At 36.6% G+C, this 21,406-nt stretch overlaps 1 protein-coding gene across 6 annotated transcripts in view; it reads right to left on the reverse strand.

The window, feature by feature from the left end:
• Window positions 1-21,406, reverse strand: part of mtss1 (MTSS I-BAR domain containing 1) — a 104,924-nt gene extending 83,518 nt beyond the window's left edge. For 3 of the 6 annotated variants that reach the window (XM_068221742.1, XM_073953048.1, XM_068221739.1), the window contains exons 1-3: window positions 21,151-21,406; window positions 20,705-20,876; window positions 2,232-2,293 (exon numbers count right to left, since the gene is read on the reverse strand). In XM_068221742.1, the coding sequence (XP_068077843.1) occupies window positions 2,232-2,293; window positions 20,705-20,776 (134 nt within the window). In that variant the 5' untranslated portion in view covers window positions 20,777-20,876; window positions 21,151-21,406. Of the gene's footprint in view, window positions 1-2,231; window positions 2,294-20,704 lie in introns of all 6 variants that reach the window. The other 3 variants (XM_068221740.1, XM_009302696.4, NM_001123252.1) reach the window with 2 other exon arrangements.

A 21,406-nucleotide genomic window follows, 5' to 3' on the forward strand; every position in this document is an offset into this window, starting at 1 on the left:
AAGCCCAAAGTCATGAGGAACATTTAAAAAAAACAGTGCCTGATTCTTGGCAGTCCAGACGGAGGAGCTGGCAGTGGTAATGGTGTGTGTGAGTGGAGTGTGTTTGATGTTTATCTGCAGGAATGGAGTGGACCTTTGGGAGGGTCATTAGCCCGTTTACTCTCCAGGGGCAGAACATAGAGGTCAAGCAGAGGGGACACACTGTAAAAATGGGATCCATGGCTAACCTAAAAGATCACTTCCTTCCCTTGATAAGCCGGACTTTGTTATATTGATTTGGAGTACCAACTTAGTAGGCCTGCACGAATAAACATTACTAAATCGAAATGGTGATTTGAAAAGCTATAATTATTATTAATAATCATAACCTATTAATGATTATTACTAAAGCGAGGAAGTCGAGCCCGAGTAGCCTAATTAAAACACTCCAACTACTTAAAAAAATAATAATAATCAGACAACTTTTACAGGAGAACCCATATTTCACTACCAGGCTACCAATAATTCAGTCGTTATGAATTAATTCATAATTCATAAATAATTAATTCACCGCCACCTGCGACGACTTCGTCTATCTCAATGTTTTACATTAGACATCATACAATGCCAAATTAGTCGACATCCCCCAACCCTATACTGTAGTTATTTTTTAATATGTCACGAAAACTGACAGCATAGTGTAGTGCAGGGGTTCTCAACTGGTTTGGCCATGGGACCCACATTTTTACATGTCATCAAGTCCCGACCCAAATTTTTAGGAACTATAATACAATTTTAGGAATTATAATTAATTTGTATTTATTTGTTAACATACATAAGTAGTGACCGATAAATCATAAGAAAATCACCAAGACTTACAAATAAACACTATTTTATTGCTGTCATTAAACAAAATGTATCAAATTATAGAAATATTACAATGTAAAAACGACAAATACTGTAAACAGTGGTTAGGGTAAGGAAAGGTTCAGTTACCATGAACTAAACTGTTAATAAAACATGTTGTCTGGTTTCTAAATGTCGTTTTAATTTAGTAGGTTTCGTGCTCTCTTGTGAGAGCACCTCGCTACCTATGACACACTGAGGTTTTAATTCTTTTTTGTCGTCAATATATGTAAATCCATACTTTACATATTCAGGTTTGTACTTGCTCTTCGACGTATTTGTTGCTATAATTGAATGATATTTCACATGTCAAACGGTAGGGTTTTCATGGACACATTTCAAAATAAAAGTCAAAACAAGTTAAAATTAAACTTTCGTTGTTTTTGTTTTTTTACCACACACTTCGCGACCCACTGAAAATGTTCCTACGACCCACTTTTGGGTCACGACCCACTAGTTGAGAAACACTGGTGTAGTGTACTTTGTGATTATGCTTTGGTGATATTAAAAGCACCAAATCAACCTGCAGCGCTTTTATCAAAATATAATAAATCGCATTTTTAAATCACTAATTGCAATTTTGAACAGATAAATCGCAATTAGATTTTTTCTACAAATTGTGAAGCCCTACAACTTAGTATGCATCTCTGTAAGGTCAGAAACCATATTTATTCTGACGCAAATGAACAGACTGTCCAATGAGTCATGCTGTTGCGTATCTTGGTGTTGTTTACCAAATCAACAAAGCATTCGGGAAAAACATGGATTGTGAAAATACGACATGACCTAGGGCATTTTTCAGAACTAAATCAACACTGATCCAATTTACTTCATTTTAATGTTGGCTTTTTAAATTAATTTTAATTGAATGACTATAATATTAAATGACATTATTTTAAACAGCCAGTCTGTGAGCCCCTACCATTATTTGGCTTTACCCTCCAAATATCTTTCTCACTTCTGGTATGCATCATCCACAGTTTAAGATTCAGTCACTGGATAAAATCAAGCCAGACCCTTTGAACAAACTATACATCCTCATTTGAGGCAAACTAAATGTACCAGCTTTCCTACTCCAATTATCTCCAATTAAATCCCTCTACTTCTTAATGACCTCTTTATTCCTTTAAATAAATTTAAGTCCCCTTCATTCTTCATCGCTGCCTCATCATTGCCGTTTGCCTCCAATTTTTTTCTCAAATGCTCCTTTATTAGCTTTCTTCTTACACTGGATGACAAATCCTTCCTGAATGATGCAATAATCGAGCACATTTCCTGCTTTCGAAACGAGATTATCATAATTACTCCCTACTCAAGGAAGTGTAATGCAGGAGGCCTGTTCTTACCTTAACTGAGATTGCAGCTTAGCCCCTTTGGTGACAAAGTCCTCCCAAGCAGGATAACTGGCCTACAAAACAAACAGCGACAGAGAAGAAGAGAGGAGTTAGTGTGAGCAAACCAGAGTAAATCATTACACATCACCTACAGTTTATCTGGTGTCAGTCATCAATGGTTTTGTTTAAAAGACTGGAATCTGTCATTGTTTACTAGATTCATACAAAATCTAAATGAGATGTGAATAAAGGCTATTTAATAGGTAGAAGTCTGGGATTAAAAAGGATCAAAATGAGTTAGACAAAATGCTCAGATCCTGTGTTAGGAAGTTGTTGTTGATGTACTCTATGTTTACACCAAAAACAGCACAGGTATTGTAGGTCTTTAAAAGGTGACTGGTACAGTATATACTTAAAAGGCCAAAATTACAACAGGTTGTCTCAATTATTAAACATTTTAATTGTTAAGACTAATAGCATAACGACAAACTAAAAGAGACAGAACAATGTGTGGTTTTAAAAAAAATCACAAACATTTAAAATCACATGATTTGTCATTTCAGAGCATCACAGACTACAAAATTAATGTTTTTTTGGTTTTGTCTTATTTCTCAGTAATCTCATTCTCATTATTGCTCAAAGTTTGACCAAAGGTTGTTTCTTTGCCACAACTCAAATGACAAAAACCTTATCCAAATTAAGCCAATTCGCTTAGCCATAACGGGTATCAGAAACATATTACTGCATTTCTAACAAATCGCTGATGGTCTAATTTCAAACTTCAGAAATCTCCAAATAAAATGTTAATCAATTGCATTAATGCAGTAAAATCTGCCACAAAATATTTCAGTTTACTTTGATTAAATCCAATATTCCAAGTGACAATTACAGGTTTTAAATCGTTTTAATCAAAAATCTCACGTACATTTCAGCGCAATGTGTTTTTGAGCCCAAGATATACATTGTCTACAAGATGCATATACAGTATAGCTTGTTATCCATTATGGGTAGGTCCACGCGGAATCTGTGTGTGCAGAAATCTGCTAATTTTTAGCCCATCATTGAGTCCATGTATTTACTTGTGTAAGTGTGTGTACATTTATATTTATTATGTTTTTTAATTAATTTCAGTAATAATATTGACTAATGTAAGGGCAGCACGGTGGCGCAGCATGCACAATCACCTCACAGCAAGAAAGTCGCTGGTTTGAGCCCCGGCTAGGTCAGTTGGCATTTCTGTGTGAAGTTTGCATGTTCTCCTCGTGTTCGCGTGGGTTTCTTCCGGGTGCTCCGGTTTCCCCCACAGTCCAAAAACATGTGGTATAGGTGAATTGGTTAAGCTAAATTGTCCGTAGTGTATGAGTAGGAATGAGTGTGTGTGGATGTTTCCCAGTGATGCAATGAAGCTGGAAGGGCATCCACTGCATAAAACATATGCTGGATAAGTTGGCGGTCCATTCCACTTTGGTGACTTGCATTAATAAAGGGACTAAGCCGAAAAGAAAATGAATAAATGAATGATTGACTAATGTGAAAATGTTTATATGATATATTTACAATACAGTATATAAAGTAATATTTACTGTCTTTTAGTCTATGTATTATATGACAGACTTGCTTTGTTTACCAAATAAGTGGATCTAATTAGATCTGCATTGAAAACATTCAAAAGAAGTTAAAAGCGTATTATTTTTTATTTAATAAATTCTGTTTTTGGTTCTGATACTCCAAAAATCATTCTGCATCAATCAGCAGATTTCTTTTACATTTTTCTCCGCATAAATAGCAAAAAATGTCTACAGATTGTGTCTGGACCTAGTTATTGGACATTTTGTACTTTAGCTTCTTTCTAGCTGTGATTCTGAAAAAATAAATAAATACATAAAAAAAATAAATTAAAGCTTTGCTAACAAGTATGTTAATGCAGTAAGATCATCATTTTTACTTTATAGATTAAAAACAATGTTTCCATCTAATCAGTAATAATACACATACCTGAAAATGCTTTACAAGGAGGCCACAAAATGTAATCGCTCTGACTTGGTTTACAGACTAGTGTCTGGTGAGAGTCAACCAGATTGTCAGCAATTAAAGCACGTGATCAGTTTAATGGCTCGTCTAGAATTAACCTTAAATGCAAGGTCACGATTCAAAACAAAAACTTAGTGTTGATTAGGCTGCAGCATTTAAACTAACATTTTGGTATAATCTAAAAAAATGTACTAATCATTTTGGCATGAAAAGCATAAGCGACTTCTTTCAAGACAACTTAAACTTTTTAATGGTAGAGTATATTTAAAGAAATCAGCACATCCATTCAATTTAGCTAGCTCTTAAATTTAGAGTTTTTATTTTAGTAAAGAAGACAGATTTAATCATGCATTAAGCTATTTATTTATGTATCATGGTGGACCGGATATTTTCTATTATAAACAACTTCAGTGCATCAAATATGTGATTTTCACTATAGCCTGTGCCAAAATAACAAATCCTAAATGTGTTTTAGGACATTGCTAACTAATGCTGCACAGTAGGGCATCGCGAAACATCGCGCTAATGTGAAACATTACCATGGACGTGTATTTTTCACGAGCGGGTTTGCGACTGGGGCGGGGCGGAGGATCGGTGATGCCGGCTCAGCATCGTGTTGTCTATTGGCCATCAGCGATGGACGATGGCATCGTCTATCGGCCCAACCCTACAGCACAATACTGAAAAAATATGTGAAATACAATGTTGTTGTTGAGTATTGCTATATAACATTTCCTTAGAAAATACTATTTTTATTAGCTGCTATTAAATCATTCATTTATTAAATGATATTAAAATTAAGATCTAATTAATTCTAATTCAGACAAAAAAAAACTGTCAATGTGCAAAGATTTGGTCTTTAAAACAACGCGAAATGAGCGAAAACCTCAGCAGATATTCTGAATCTGATTGACTGTTGTTAACTTTCTCTCGTCTTGACACCCACCATTAGTATTTATGTTCAGCTTTGGGTTTCACCTTTGAGTGGCTCCAGCCAATCGCAGAACAGCAACTACTAAGGAGGTGGGGATAAAGATAAGGTCCCATCCGATTGGTCAAATTTAGATAAACATTCAATGCATAAAATAAATATAATTGGTCACACAAGCCTGTGATATATTGAATGTACTATTATTAATATAACGATAGCGTAATGATATATTGTGCAGCCCTGATGCTAACACTCAAAACAAATAGTGTGTTAATGCTAATCCAACGTGAAAGCAATTTTAGAAATAGTCAAATGTCTTTTAGACTGAAAACATGATATTCACAAACAAAAATGTTTAGTGGATGGTAGATAAATGTGAATTGATAACCAGCCTAAGCTTTACATAGTAGCTTCTTCCGGTGGCCATACAGGGCTCGAAATTGCGACCATTTGTCGCATATGCGCCCGAAAATAAATCTATGCGACCTCATAATATATTTGGGAGCATTAGTGCGACTGCAGATAATGGTTGTAGTGCGACCTGTTTTGATTTTTTGTAAAAACGTGCTGAAATCGCTCTTCCCTGCCGCTATATTGGTTCATATTAGCTGTCATTCACTCACGGTATACCGCTGTCAGATGACAGGGAGTTGGAGCTTTTATGACCACGGGAAATGCAAACGGCTGAAGAGTAAAAACTTAAAGCACACAGGTTTGCAAACCCCACCTAAAATTGAGGCGCAGATGAGAGCGATCATGACACGTCACGTGGTGAATAATGATCCGCCAGCTGAGATCAATCGAGTACTTGCTTTTCAGAGAAAGCGCCCGAATCTCGATGCGTTTCAATCACTGCGTGTTCAGTGCAAATGTCCGCTAAAAGTCAAATCTAATACTGTACATATCATCGCCAAAGAAGCTCGCCTTTACCAAGTTTACACTGAAACTGCGGCTCATAACAAAGAGCGGTATTGCGCCGGTTGTCATCGCAAGAATCCTGCTCTGCCTGCTCATAAATTGGGTCGGCTGAATCGCCAGCTTTTCCACTAACACAGAAAAATGAAGATCATCTCAGACTGAACCTTTAAATTGACACAAACTGAAACCAAAACTTTTAAAAAGAGTGATAGAAGTGAGACTTTACTTACTTTTCTTTTGTCTATTCTTTTTTGAGGTGTATATTATTTTTTTATTTATTTACCAATGACTGCTTTGCAGCTTTCATCATTGAATTGAATGATTTATTATAATCTATTGTTTGTTTTGTAGCAGAAATATTATTTATTAAATTGACATGCATATATAAACAGCAGTACAAAATAAATATTTCTTACTGCAATGCTTCATTTTTGTTTGATGCAAACTATACGACTTTTTATAGCAGATAACCTACATTCATGCACATTCAAGGCAGCATCATAATGAAAAATGTAATTCATTGTTACTATTATTGTCATTTTCATCATCACTAATATTCTATAGCCTAATTATTAGTCAGTCTTATTGATGTTGTTTTAAAATACAATAAATCCCTTAAAAAACTATTTTCAGCGGTGCTCATTCATTTTTGGTGGGTGCTCCTAAATTTTTTCTGGTGCTCCTAAAATTTTTTTGGTGCTCCTAAATATTTGAAGTTGGGAGCACCGGTGCTACCAAGTAAAAAAGTTAATTTCGAGCCCTGCCATAATTACAGAACGCAAGGTTATCTCACTGTATGCATCTCGTAGGAAACAAGTGACCATGATTTTGTACACATGCCTCCAGGGCTTTCCTGAGTCTGTCAGAAACTTTAAAGGACGATCCACCCACAAGAACACTACTAGCAAATCTGTGCTGTGAACCATTTCCTTCTTTTTTTCTCTGGTCTCTCAGGAAAAAGAGCTCTCCTGTGAAGTAAACCCCCAGAGTTTTGTTTTCAGCCGCATGAAAGAATATATTATCAGTTCCTGTCTTCGATCCTTCTCATCTTAGCCTGTTGCTGTGGTAAAGAGGTGGTGACACAGAGCGCGGAGGACGAGAAGAGGACAGAAAACCTGTCGGTCCACTGTATCAAGTGACAAAACACACACATTTATAGTACACCCGGCTGCGTGTGCAATGACGATCAGCCAGTGCATTTCAAATAGGAAAAAAAATGGCGTCTCTCGCAGATGGTTTCTTTGATTAATAATAAATGGTTTTAAAAACATCCCCCATCTATAACAAGGACTCAAGGGAGACATTGCATGGCACTGTAAACTAACAGCGCCTTAATGATCCACCTTCCGAGCTACCAAAATACTAGTTTTATTTTTCCACATCAGCTATGGCAAAAACTGTACATAACCAAGCTAGGTTTGGGTGATATCACTTCAAAATATGTCTTAATATTTCAAGAATATTTGCAATAATGATATTTATGGTGATGTAGAAATAAATGGAACAACATTGTATCGGTGTTTGTAGCAGGCAGGCAGAAACACTTATTAACAGTCATATTGATTGGCTGATATAATACACGTAGCCTACATTACATTAGATGGAAGACAAACAGACAATTGGTGAAAAGATTAACATTTATTTAACATAATTAATAAATGCAGTTATATAAAAAAATAAGTTAAATTTAATATTTCACTCATAACTAATTGCTGCTGCTTACTAGAGGTTAAAATAGCTTTCATAATGAATAAATTAATGTAAATAAATCAAGGTGTAATTTCATGTTTTTTATGTACAATGCATATAGATTGCTAATAAACCAAAAGTTTGTTTTAATTAGGAGAACTGTGAACTAACAGTACCTAAATGATCCACCTTCCGAGCTACCAAAATACTAGTTTTATTTTTCCACATCAGCTATGGTAAAAACTGTCCATAACCTATATGCTAAATACTATACTACACCTGTCTTATCTGCCTTTGAGCTAACTTACCAGAACTGTCTCTATCAAATGTCCAGTCTGCATCATTCTCATGGTCACTAAAACCCATCTCACCCTTACTTTCATCTGCAGGAAGAGCTAGTTCTGTCCTTTTCTTCTATTACTTACAATAGTAAATGGTGGTGCTCGCTAATACACTGTTCCCTGTATTCATATATTCAAAAGTAGTATTGCCATTAAAACTAGATTTTATCTATAATGCAAATGCCATTAGAATATGACTAATTAACATTATATTCCTAGTTTTCATGTTGTTATTGTTACAACTTAAAAGTTCACAGCTGACCTTGCTAGCTAGCTAGCTAACCCATTGCAATATTGCATGCTCCACTATGACACATTGTTGCCATTTGGATTGATTTAAAAAAACAACTAATTCGATTAAAAAAATTGAGTTGTGAATATGTCATTATAACGTCCTGGAGATGATGTTTCAGATTTCTTTTGTGGATCTCACATAACTTGATCATTTGTTTTTATTGACGTTTACATGTGCATTCAGCAACTACTCACAATAAACGGCAGTCTGTCAAAAATCACGCCACAGAAAAACACAGCATGTCATGTTACTTAACCAAAACACATCATTGGCTACTTTAAGGTCTTCTCTTTCCAACAAAAAAAATAATGTTGGTTTTAAAGAAACAGTGGCAGGAAAATGAACATAAGTATCATGTTACCATATGGTTACACCGTGCAGTGGATGGTTAAATGTTTTCTTATGTAAACAACAGCATTCATACTATTTAAAATTCATTTAAAGTAACCATACATTTAAGAGTACACTACTCGGATTGGCCACCCTGCTCTTTAACATCGTAATCATCCACTGAAAAGCCAAAACGGTTTAACCACTACTGAATATCATAAAGCACTCTAAACTGCCTGAGCCGTAAAGTCTCTCATTAGCACAAGCTTTGCATGTCAGTAATAGGCACCTGTACATATGAGGGTGTGTCCGTTTTAGCTGTAAGACAGGGTGTATCAAGTATGTGTGCGTGCACGTGAACCAGACGTACTAGTGTCCGGCGAGTCTTAAGCAGGTTGCGTTTTGGAGGTGATTCAGTGGCAGGCCTGTGCATGGCGCAGTCAGTGCGGAGGGATTGTGGGACGGTAGAGAGGGGGAAGGGGGACGTCCTGAAGCAGGAATGTGCACAGGCAGGCAGCTCCTCAGCTGTAGACTGGCGTCATCCCAGACAGGGAGGACAGAAATCATTAGCTTCTCCAATACATCTTAAGCAGCCTGGCTGATGTCAACGAAAAGTGTTGAAGCCTTTTAATGATTAGAGTCCAGCAGGACAAAACGCTGGGTGGTTGAGGGGGAGGGGCACAAAATAACTGCACAACAGTGGTTGCTAGGACTTTTGGGTTACTAAATATTTCTTACTTGATTTTCCACCTGTTTTATCATGCACCTGGCAATAATAACAGTCAGTGTTTCCACAAATAGCTGGATGATATATCATCAATGTCTAAAGCACATGAAGCAAGGTTGAGCAAAGGAATAGAACACTAATTAGCTCACTAAGGGTGCTTTCACACCAACACTTTTGTTTCGAAACGTGTCTCGTTTGCCCAGTTAGCGCGGTTCGTTTGGCATATGTGAACAGGGCAATCGCGCTCTGTTCCGCGCCAAAGTAATTGCTCCGAGATCGCTTGAATGAGGTGGTCTCGGCTCGATTGAAACGAACCCTGGAGCGGTTCGATAGCAGTGAGAAAGCGATCCGATCCGAGCGCTGTTATATCACTGTGTTTTATGGATATGTAATAGGCATACGGCTATATGAAGAGAGAATTATGAGTAGGGCGGGAAGTTTCGCGAGCCTCCGGATGCCCGCAAACGAGTGATGATCTCCTGGTAATCTCGCGTCTCCCTCCCGGTCCTCAAATAGGCATCGTCGCACACCCTTCTCACCCCTCCCCACCGCATCTCTCCTCAGACACGTCGCCCGCGCACCCTGTCAATCACCACCAAACCACCACCTCTCCTGACAGCTGAGCAGGACGCTGCAAAATAAACCCTGACACTCTGACCAATGTGAGGAGAGTTTACTCGCACGTGACTTGTTTTAGCTCTTTTTGTCCGATTAGAAACTTTGCAGCGTGAAAGCGAACCGCTCCAAGAGCAAAGAGCAACAATGTAACAATTGTAATCTCTGTTTCGGAACAACTGAATCGATTGACAGGTGTGAAAGCACCCTAACTCTTATATGTCATGATTTCAAACTCTGCAACTGAAACACAGTCTAAAACTGTCTTTTCTTTTTGTCAAGTAAAACACCTTGTAAATTGATAAATATTTATTTCAGATGTTTTGCTAATTTACACTATAGATATATACAGTAGATATTGGACCCTGAGCATGCATCAACACAGACGCCATATTTGTACACTGCTCCCAGGACAAGTCATTCAATTGAACCTGGTCAAGACTAAAGCCAATCTAAAGATGCTGGAGTTTTGCGCTGCATAAATTAACAAACGCTGCATAGTGAGGTCACTTATCCATCGATGTAGAAAAGTGATGTAAAGTTCTAATTTTCGTCATTTAAAAACATATTTGCATTCTGACCAGCGGGAAAACACCCGATCATAGATATATGTATATCTCTATGGCTCAGGATGGCCAGTTCTCCACTGCACCTTGGTCCCACATTCATTTCAAAGAAGCGCTACCCTGTACCAAAATGGCGGATCCATCTTCTGATAGTCAACAAAAGGGTAGGTGACATCTAATGTAAATATCTATGATCTAGACCAGTGGTTCTCAAACTTTTTTCATCAAGTACCACCTCAAAAAAAAAAAATTGTCTCTCCAAGTACTACTAAAACGAGCAGTATTGAAATACAGTAGCGTAATAGGCCCAGTAAAGCAGCTACAACTTTGCAGTTAAAAAAAGTGGCAGATTACCTCAGAAATATAGGCTATATGTCATATATGACATGTTATATACATAATTTTTGATACATTTTGAAATGTGTGTAGCATGTAAATGACATACTTCATTCCTCCACGTACCACTAGAAGGAAGCCTGTGTACCACTGGTACACGTACCACAGTTTGAGAACAACTGATCTAGACAATCAGCAATAAGGGCTATCCAGTGTGACATTTTTTATAGGCACTGACCGAATTGCTTTGATGCCATTGAAAAACTAAAAAAAAAAAATCTAGTCATTCAGTAACAAATTCCGATACTATACCTGAAATGGATTGATCTTGTCAGTGTTAGTGAACCAAGTATGATGGCAAATCTGTCAAAAAGAACTAATCACCCTTTTGATCCTGAAACACGAGATGAATTACTTCCATGAGAGAAGAACCAATCTACCTACATACAAACCAAATCTGTTCTCGATATGACCCGCTGTTTTTGCTTTTGTTTTGTTTTTTCACAATTTGTATTTGCCAGTTGTGTGACTGGACTTACTATTTTTAACTGTAACCTCAAATGTGATTGGCTACATCCACATTTCATTAGGTCAGCTGTGACTAATCAAAAGTCTTCTGGGATAGCAGGCTTGTCTGTCCTTTAAAAGGAATAATTCACCCCAAATAATTAAACTCTCACCCTCAAGAGATTCAAAAACTTTGAGTTTCTTGATTCTGTTGAACTCCAAAGAAAATATTTTGAAGGAAGTTAAAAACTGGTACCTACTGACATCCATACTACAAAACAGAAATACTATGGAAATCAATGGTTTCAGTTTCAAGCTTTCTTCAAAACATCTTTTGTTCAACAGAAAACAGTAAGTCAAACTGGTTTAGAACAAGTTATGGGTGAGTAAATAATGACAAAATGTTTGGTTTTGGGTGAACTATACCTTTAGGCATGAAGCAGTGAACCACATGAAACAGTCCATATTAATTGAAATCAATTTAAACTTATTTGGAAAGTTTTATTATGTAAATTTGGTTTCCTTTTGCTTTTTAATCCTTTCTGCATTGCCTCAGGAAACAAGAATAGAATGGTTAAAAATACATTGACTTAAACAAAAAAAAAAAAAGAAAGAAATGTATAATTTATTTTTGTTAAAACAAATTTGATAAAAATTGGCATCATTGAAGAACCCATATCATAGTCAAAAAGTAGTAAAAATATTACATCAATATTTTTGAATGATACCCAGCCCTATTTGCTATATTAACATAATTTCTATGAATAGTATGATACATACATATATATTTGTTTTTATTTTATCCCAAATATAGTGAACAAAATAGACTGTAATTCGTTTACATGTGACCGATTCAATCCATGGCGTCACTTTCTTCCTGATTGCAGAACATTTTGCCAGATAATGCAGATGCCTCAGTTGATCCTAATGAACTTTGCTGTGAAAACTGAGTGCAACAGATCAAAAGTATTTTTATTTCATTGTTTGGAGTCCAGAGCAGGTTAATTTTTTGGATCAGTCAAAAAACTAAAAAAAACTTGAGGGAGTCAATAGGTTAGAAAAAACTGCTTTGTTTTTTAATTATGAAATCAAATGAGTGCTTTAACTTCTTTTGTTTGATTAACAAACGCGGCTACTTGCAGAGCGAATCCCCAGACACAATATACTGATACACTATTCCTCTTTATCAACAATTAACCTTGATTGGGGTATTTTGACCTGTCACATGAGAACACCAGATATATGACGAGACGAGCTACAAAAATGTTTTCAATTAATCCCCAGATCACATCATGCATCCAAAACTATGATTAATGGATCATATTTATTATGATCAACTGTGATCTATTACACTTCCAGCAAATACAAATAATTGATGTTGTATACTTGGTGGAAAAACCATTACAGCACACATCTCTAGAAGGTCAGATCATCTGAACCCAGTTCAGTGCCTTAAAATACATATTGAAGACAGTGCAGGAGAAGGGGAAAACTCTCAGGTTACCTGCTGTCCTCCTGTTCCCTCTGTCTAGCTTATTGAGACCTTGTGAACCCAAGATACAACCCTACACCCCAGTCTGTGTATTATGATAGGAACCAATCTTTCACAGTATTTTTGCAGGTGTGGATGGAATTGTGTTGTGCTTTCTGTCTCTCAAAATAAATGGAGGTGTCCAATGATATCTACAAGCATGCCAGTCCAGAAATGAATGCATTGTACCGGGCGAAGGAATCTTTTACAGGCAAGTTCAAGGACCAAAATAAATCACTGTTCCATAACAATTATAAAAGCTTTATCATAACAACAACCCTACTTCTACAGGTATGCAACGTCATGAAGGAGTGTAAATAATGACAGAATTATCATTTTTGAGGTGATGTATCACTTTGAACAAGTCATTGCTAACAGACCTTGTCACTGTTTTGGTAAACAAAAAAAAAAAGAAAATATTAGAGCAGAAGAGCTCTAACGCTTGATGTCACTGAGAAGCAGACTGCTCTGGGCTCCAAGAAGAAAAACACATTTTTCAACGGTGTGAAGGGAAAAGTTAAGTAATGCACATTCCAGAAAACACTTGCTTCAATCCATAAATGTCAAGCTTAGCAGCAAAAATATCCATAGAGGTCCAGGAAGCTCACATCACCCATTACTAATCTATACAAGCACACATTAAACATTCATGCATTCGATATGTTTATTTATGATTTCAGAAAACTACACAGTAATGTGTTAGAACAGTATCAAATAATTTAAATAAACTTTAACCTGGACACCTTAACTTTATTTACCATCATGACATTTGTCTTTGACTATACTCAATTAAAAGCTGTCAGTATAAGCAAGCAGCATCTAGTAAGATACTTTACATGCATTACTGTCAAACCTTAGGTGAAACACTGGGAGTATGAAGATAGCATGCATATAAACATTTGGTCCATCCAAAATCATGTACTTCAGTAGTATGAATGAACTAATGAACAGGTGTGACTGTATAACTAATGTCTGGAACTTAGGAAAAGCAGCTTATCTGCTAATTTAAGGGTGCTTTCACACTTTGTTCGAATGACTGGTCTGAAGACCCAAGTTCGATAGTGCCCCCTCGGCTGGTTTGTGTTTATATATGCTGCGTCCGAAACAGCATATTTCCATACTATATAGTACGCTAAAATCAGTATGCAAGCCGAGTATTATGTCCGAATTCATAGAATTCGAAAATCAGTATGCGAGAAGTACCCGGATGACTTACTACTTCCGGCAAGATTCAAGAGTGCGCATCCCATGCAGGCTGCGCTATCCCATGATGCCCCGCGAGCGAATTAATGAATGAGCAAAAAGAGCTTAGAATGAACAAAAGGCGACACTCAATAGAACGTTCCATTGCAACAGCAGCGCCCAGCAACAGCCCCGGATTCCACCATTTTGGAGTGAAAGTGATCGGCCGTCCATTGAATCTCATTACTGTCGCGATGGTAAGCAGCTGCCTTGTTTTTTATTAATTTATTTAAAAAGCACATTAAAGCCGAGATACAACCTGAAAGATGACAAAACAACATTTATCATCATCATCAGCACTTTTATTAGTTTATTTTACAGACTTATAATATGCTGTTGTTCTATTTGAGTTTTCATTCCAAAATGGCCGCCACACCCTCTAGTGGCTGTTTCCAAAATTACACTAGAGTGTCGCCTCTTGGTCATTCTAAGCTCTTTGATGGGAGTAAAGCAATGCAATTGACGCAGGTAGGTCATGTGATCATAAAAAAATGGCAGATGTAGTACATCCGAATTCCATTCATACTTTCACATTCATACTGTATAGAACATACTTTTTAACGGCCGAGTAGTACGTTTACATTAAAATGCAGTACCTACTGAGTAGTAGGCGGTTTCGGACGCAGCCATTATCTTTTTTTCCTTCTGAACCCCGGTATGCTTGCGTCATCAAGCTGCTGTTTTGTGTACAGCTGTTGCTAGGAGACGGCCACGAAAGCAAAGTGCCCAAACGGAGACGTACGCATATCATGGTCGTTTTGCTTTTACTGAAACTTTTGGTTTTGTTATCCAAACCAAAATACAGAGAGCCACTTGCATCCAATTGCCACAAATAGTAATAAAAACGTTCAGAACATCACGTTATGTCTGCAGAAGTCGTTTTTGGTGGAGACAAGCATATATTATTACTGTTTGCATTAGGTCAGTCCCGCTTGTCACCAAGGTAAGTGATACACAGACATACACACATGAATGAACGTTATGAAAATTAAAATTTGTTGGACAATTGGCGGTTCACTTCTGTTATTTAGTACAATTGCATTCATATCAGAAGGGAACTGTACCAGAGTTCGCCCGAACCTTACCCCAGACCACCTCTTTCAGATGGACTCTATTATGGTTCACAGGTGCGTACCTGAGATCAGAAGACAACGTTCACACTAGCTCAACATACCATATACTCTGACATCAAACAAATCCGGGTGTGGACCAAAAGTGCGAGTGTAAAAGCACCCTTAGTAGCTATCAGCATATTAGGGTTGGGCGATGTCGACCAATTTGGCATCGTACGATGTCTAATGTGAAACATCGCGATGGACAATGACATCGTCATCATGTGAATAGCGAGCGGGGGGTGAGGGGGTGGAGTCGCGTGACGTGTCTGAAGAGCGAGGACGGATCCGGGGGTGATAAGGGTGCATGACTTATTTAAGGACCGGGAGGGAGATGCGCGATTTCTGTTCCATTTTAACCCTAAGACGTTTTAGTGTAACCAGGGCCTAAGTGTGTATTTTTCGCGAGCAGGTTTGCGAAGGGGATGGGTGGAGCATCAGCGATGCTGGCTCATAGTCATGTTGTCTATTGGCCATCGGTGATAGACGATGGCATCGTCTATCGGCCCAACCCTACAGCATATATGCTATGGACTAGGGCTGCACAATATTTAGCAAAATTTTTGTTATCCTTACAACAGTATATGCAATATACATATCACGGACGTGATAAATTACACTTATTTTATGTGCTGGTTATCTAAATTTGACTAATCAGATTGCTGTTGATGTTCTGCTATTGGCTATAGCTTCCCAAGGTTAAACAGAGCTGAAAATAAACATTAATGGCAGGAGATGAGACAAAATGACAACAGCCAATCAGATTCACAATATGTGCTGAGGTTTTAAATCATTTCATATTGTTTTAATGTCTTAAGAGTTTGCACCTTGGCAGTTTTTTAGTTTGAATTAGAATAATTAAATCAGAAAAAGATATTTCACATGTTTGTTTCAATATCATTAAATAAATAAATGATTTAAAAACAGCTAATACAAAATAGATTTTTTAAGAAAACGTTATATTGAAAGAAATATCTTTAATCACTATATTCAACAACATCTCATATGTTTCCATATCCTGCAGCCCTACTAAGCACTTTGTATTATTTGATTCAGTGTATATTAAGTGCTTGGATCACTATTAAAATGTAGAACCAACGACACATCCTCCTCAGAAATAAGAGTCTGTCAATTCAAAATAAAAGTTCTGAGGGTGAGTTGAGCGAACTAAACCTTTACATTTTGACAAAAGCATCCATATAATGACTTGGCTTCTCTGCGGTGTGCACTTGGCCATCAGGGCACACAAAGGTTAGAACTATTTATTGAGTACTTACAGGTCAAAAATGTAGCCTATGCCCTGCAGCTGTTTTTCTCTGAATCATAATAACTTTACATGCACGCAATTTCACATGAGCACACACACAGAATCATGGGGATATCCTGCACACTTCCCCCTTCCTGTGAGTCAAGTGGCCTATTTCCACATTAACAGCACGCATACAAATTGGATAGCTGGACCCTGCCAAAAAAACGGTGGTTCCATTCATTCGCTTCTGCAATTCAGAGTATATCTCAAATGTGCACAAACAAAACATGGAAATTCCCTTAAATTCATTTTCTTGACACATAATCATTATAAAGGGGAAGCATTTATGGAGCTGCTCACCCAAAAATGACAATTTGCTGTTAATTTACTGACCCCAAAGCCATCTTAAATGTAGGTGACCTTATTCTTTAGTAGAACATTAAAGACCATTTTTAGCTGAAATAGTGATCTTTAGCGATTCATAAAAATGCAAGATAATAGCTTAGACGCACAATTAATATCCATTCAAATCTTATGAAATTAAAACAACTAGCCTGTTTAGAAAGTAAATATTATTTATAATAGTATTTTTGTGTATTTTTATTCCACACAGCCACAGCAATGCAAAAAAATCTGAAAGGCAAATTGTTGCATCACAACTATACTACTTCTACAAACCTCCATGTAGGGCTGCGCAACTAATCGAAAAAAGATGGTGATCTCAAATCGACCACCACAATCTTAATCCAATATCGCTACCGTTCAGCCAATGCTATTGTTAAGTGAAGCTGCACAATACATTGTTTCAGCATCGATATCGCACACTGATCATTCGCAATAGTCACGTCACAGAATATACAATGTTAATTTTTTATTATAATTCATCATTTGCATATGTTTTTGAGGCCTGTGACTGTATAATGATTTTAAAAACATTCAGGCATTAGAAACTGTACTGCTTGTAATTTTAATAATGATTCATTTGAATGTATTATTTTTATTATTCAATTACTATACCTGAATACTGTTCGATTTCAAATGGCAAAACACTATTTATTTCAAATGTATCCATTTCTTTACTGTATTTATAGTGTTTATTACATTTTATGCAGATGTGTTTACATACAGACTCTTCCTAGTCAATCTAAAGTGATCAGTTCTTGCAAATAGAGATATTCAAGTCATCTGTTAAAATTGTATTCATATCGCAAAATAACACAATATTGCATTTATGGTTTCACAAGTCTTCATGTTGTTTTATATATATTGCTCAGCAACGTGGACCCCTTCAAATGGCAATGAAAGAGTCAGCATATTGTATATACAATATATAATTCAGCCAAAAATGTCATTTCTATCTTCATGTGCTGACACAATGTTTACTACGGAGAGGACGCGCGCACCTGCCCACGAATGAGGTTTACTTTAGTTGTTTGTTGTTTAGTTGTTGTATTCATTGATATGTTTTTTCTTTTAGAGAGAACACAAAGTGTTGTGCATGAGAAAAAATGTTTAACAGAGCCAGTATAACTACTCTAGCCTATACAACGTTGAATATAATGCAAGCGGGAATCTGATAATGACAAATGTTTCATTTTACCAGTGAATAAATGGTCAAATAATGTTGTCAATGACAGATTCCAAGCACATGTCTCAAACATAATAATTCAACATCAGAATTATGAATAGTTGTATTCTGATGTAATCACTTTACAGTGCATTAATGACCAGGACAAATTTAAAGTCTAATCAAGTCCACCGTTCCAAGTCTATACAAGCTTTAGGATTTTAACCAACAGTAGACCTACACATAGGCCTGATATTATTGTTGTTGTTTGACCGTATGTTTTAGCAATTGTAATAACAACAGGCTACTCATTTTAACCTTTATTTTACATCTACAGAATCGTGAAAAATGATTCTTATTTTAAGCAGAAATAATAAAGATCATTGCCAATGTGTTTTTTGACTCTCACAATGTGGTTATTTGACTTTCAATTTGTAGACGAAAGATGCCTTTAAACACATAACATGCAAAAAAGGCAAAATATTTTTTGTTACGTAAGCATTTTTGGAAGCTGTGCATACAAAAAACAACACACATAAAAATATTCAACTTATATGCTTGCATTCTGACTGTACCATAGTAAATTGAGCTTTAATCCCTCTATATTTTAATACGATGAATAAAACCTGAGTCACATACTGAGCAACGCTTACAACAGCATATGACACATGTTAAAAACTTCCTGCTCACCTGTGGACACACACACACACGCGCAAGCACGCACATCATTTCAACAAATTCAAATAAGCCAACAATAAGTCAGAGTTATTACAATGAACAACTGGTATCTGTAAAAACCAAAAACACATAAGAAATGTAGTCCAAACATGACAGCAAAGTTCCTCATACACAGACAGACCATTTAAAATGGAAACATCCCATTGAAGTTGAAACGGTCACTGAAGCTACACCAATTACAGGGTCTCCAACACAGGACAAGACTGTTAACAAGAACTTCTGACAAATGACAAGCTCAGCTGCCACATTTTACAGACTGATTGATATTGTCAACAAGGGCAGGTAATAGACTGATATATGCCACACTCAGAAACAGTCACTGAGGTGGTCCTCTTTCAACAGGTACATTTTTGTACTTTTATGTACAACATAAGTACCTTAAGGTGCAATATAGACCCTTTAGGTACTAATATAGAACTTTAAGTGAATATGGATCGTCTCGGTATTAATATACAGTTGAAATCAGAATTATTAAACTGCTTTTGATTTTTTTTTATATTTCCTAAATTATGTTTAACAGAGCAAGGAAATTTTCACAGTATGTCTGATAATATTTTTTCTTCTGGAAAACGTCTTATTTGTTTTACTTTGGCTGGAATAAAAGCAGTTTTTAATTTTTTTTTTTTACAATTTTAAGGTCAACCTTATTAGCCACTTTTAATCTATATATTTTTAATTGTCTTCACAGAACAAACCATTAAACAATAACTTGCCTAATTACCCTATCCTGCCTATTTAACCTAAATAACCTAGTTAAGCCCTTAAATGTCACTTTAAGCTGTATAGAAGTGTCTTGAAAAATATCTAGTAAAATATTATTTAATGACATCATGACAAAAATAAAATTAATCAGTTATTAGAAATGAGTTATTAATTATGTTTAGAAATGTCTTGAAAAAAACAAAAATTTGGGGAAAAAATAAACAGGGGGGGCAAATAACTCTGACTTCAACTGTATACTCTTTAAATACAAAAGTGTACCGTTCTATTAACAGCTTTTGTACCTTTATTTCTATGTATATGGTATTGAATGAATACTATATTCATTTATAAATACTCAATATACATATTTAGACATACTTGGCCATATTTATATATTCTTTTAGCCACAAAATAGTCTTTTTTCCTAAATAACATACCTAGATGTACTACTTAAACATGATGGTATTGCTATGGTACTGATGACATTACAGCAACAGGGTATTGTCATTGTGGTAATTGTGTTTTTAATAAAGGTTCTATGATAATAGAACATTGTGTCATACAGATATTGAAATAATGAGACATGCCAAAGGAAATCAATGGATCTGCATGGTACACGAAAACAAAACATGACACCATAGTCCAAATTTCTGCAAGTTATCTCTTTCAAGATAACCATGGTGCATGTCAATGACATGTTAAACCATTGTACTTTATTTAACGTAATGTGACAGTAATCCCATTTAGCATTAAAAATAAAAGCTGCGACAACCTCATCTTTTAACCGTATTGCATGCTTCATAAACATATAGACTATGACAAACACTACTACATCTGAGATGTTCTGTAACACAGATGTAAATAGTGATTTGAAGAGGCGGCTGGATTCACATCTATCAGCAGCCGGCCAACCAACCACAGAACTGTTGCCAACCCTCCAAAACAGCTGGAAAATAACTTATTCTGGGCCCTTGTGCAGGCACACTCCAAACCCACCCATGATGATGGGGGGAAAATCAAAGCATCGGGTGTGTTGTTTTAATTTGAGAGGGACTCACCTTCATGTCGTTCATGATGATTTGGAAGAGCCCTCCCAAAGCGCTGCACTCCTTCTCCATTCCCGCATCCATTTTACCAGCCCAAAAGCACACGCGCAGCGCTGACACTTCTCCTGCCTGCGAAAGCTCACCTCGAAAACCGCTGTCAATATCTGAAGGGCGCGGTGGAAATCTGTTTTTGAAGGTTATCGTGTGAATAAGGCAAAATGTGATAAATTAATGCAAAAACAGTGAGTGTTATTCCGCTGATTGGCTGCCCGGCGCAAGCAAACTAGTCCCGGCCACGCAACTTACTAAACCTCTGAAAATACCTCGCATCGCCACGATAAAAGAGGATAAAAATAACTAAAAACGTGATTTTTAATAATAAGTCTCCAGGTCAAAAAAGTGCCACGTAAGCGCAGGTAAACCCGCAGAAAAATGCGACCGTTGAAAAGTCGAAGTACCTGGCTCGGCGTTTTCAAAAGCTTGGCTCTGCTAGATCGATAGTCACGTTAGTTTAGGTCGCAACAACCGCCGTATTTTTTATTCCTCATGGTTTCATTCAGTCGATCCAGCCGCTGATAAATCCTTAGTTGTGATGATTTTAAACGGTTGCAGTTTAAACGAGGCTTTCTGGTGAAATGAATGCGGCCAAAACTGACTAAACTTTCGACTCCTGATAGATTCCACAGAGTGAGTGAGTGGTAAACATTATTCACC

This window comes from Danio rerio, chromosome 6 (assembly GCF_049306965.1).
Source record: "Danio rerio strain Tuebingen ecotype United States chromosome 6, GRCz12tu, whole genome shotgun sequence".
In the NCBI taxonomy this organism is placed as follows: Eukaryota; Metazoa; Chordata; class Actinopteri; order Cypriniformes; family Danionidae; genus Danio; species Danio rerio.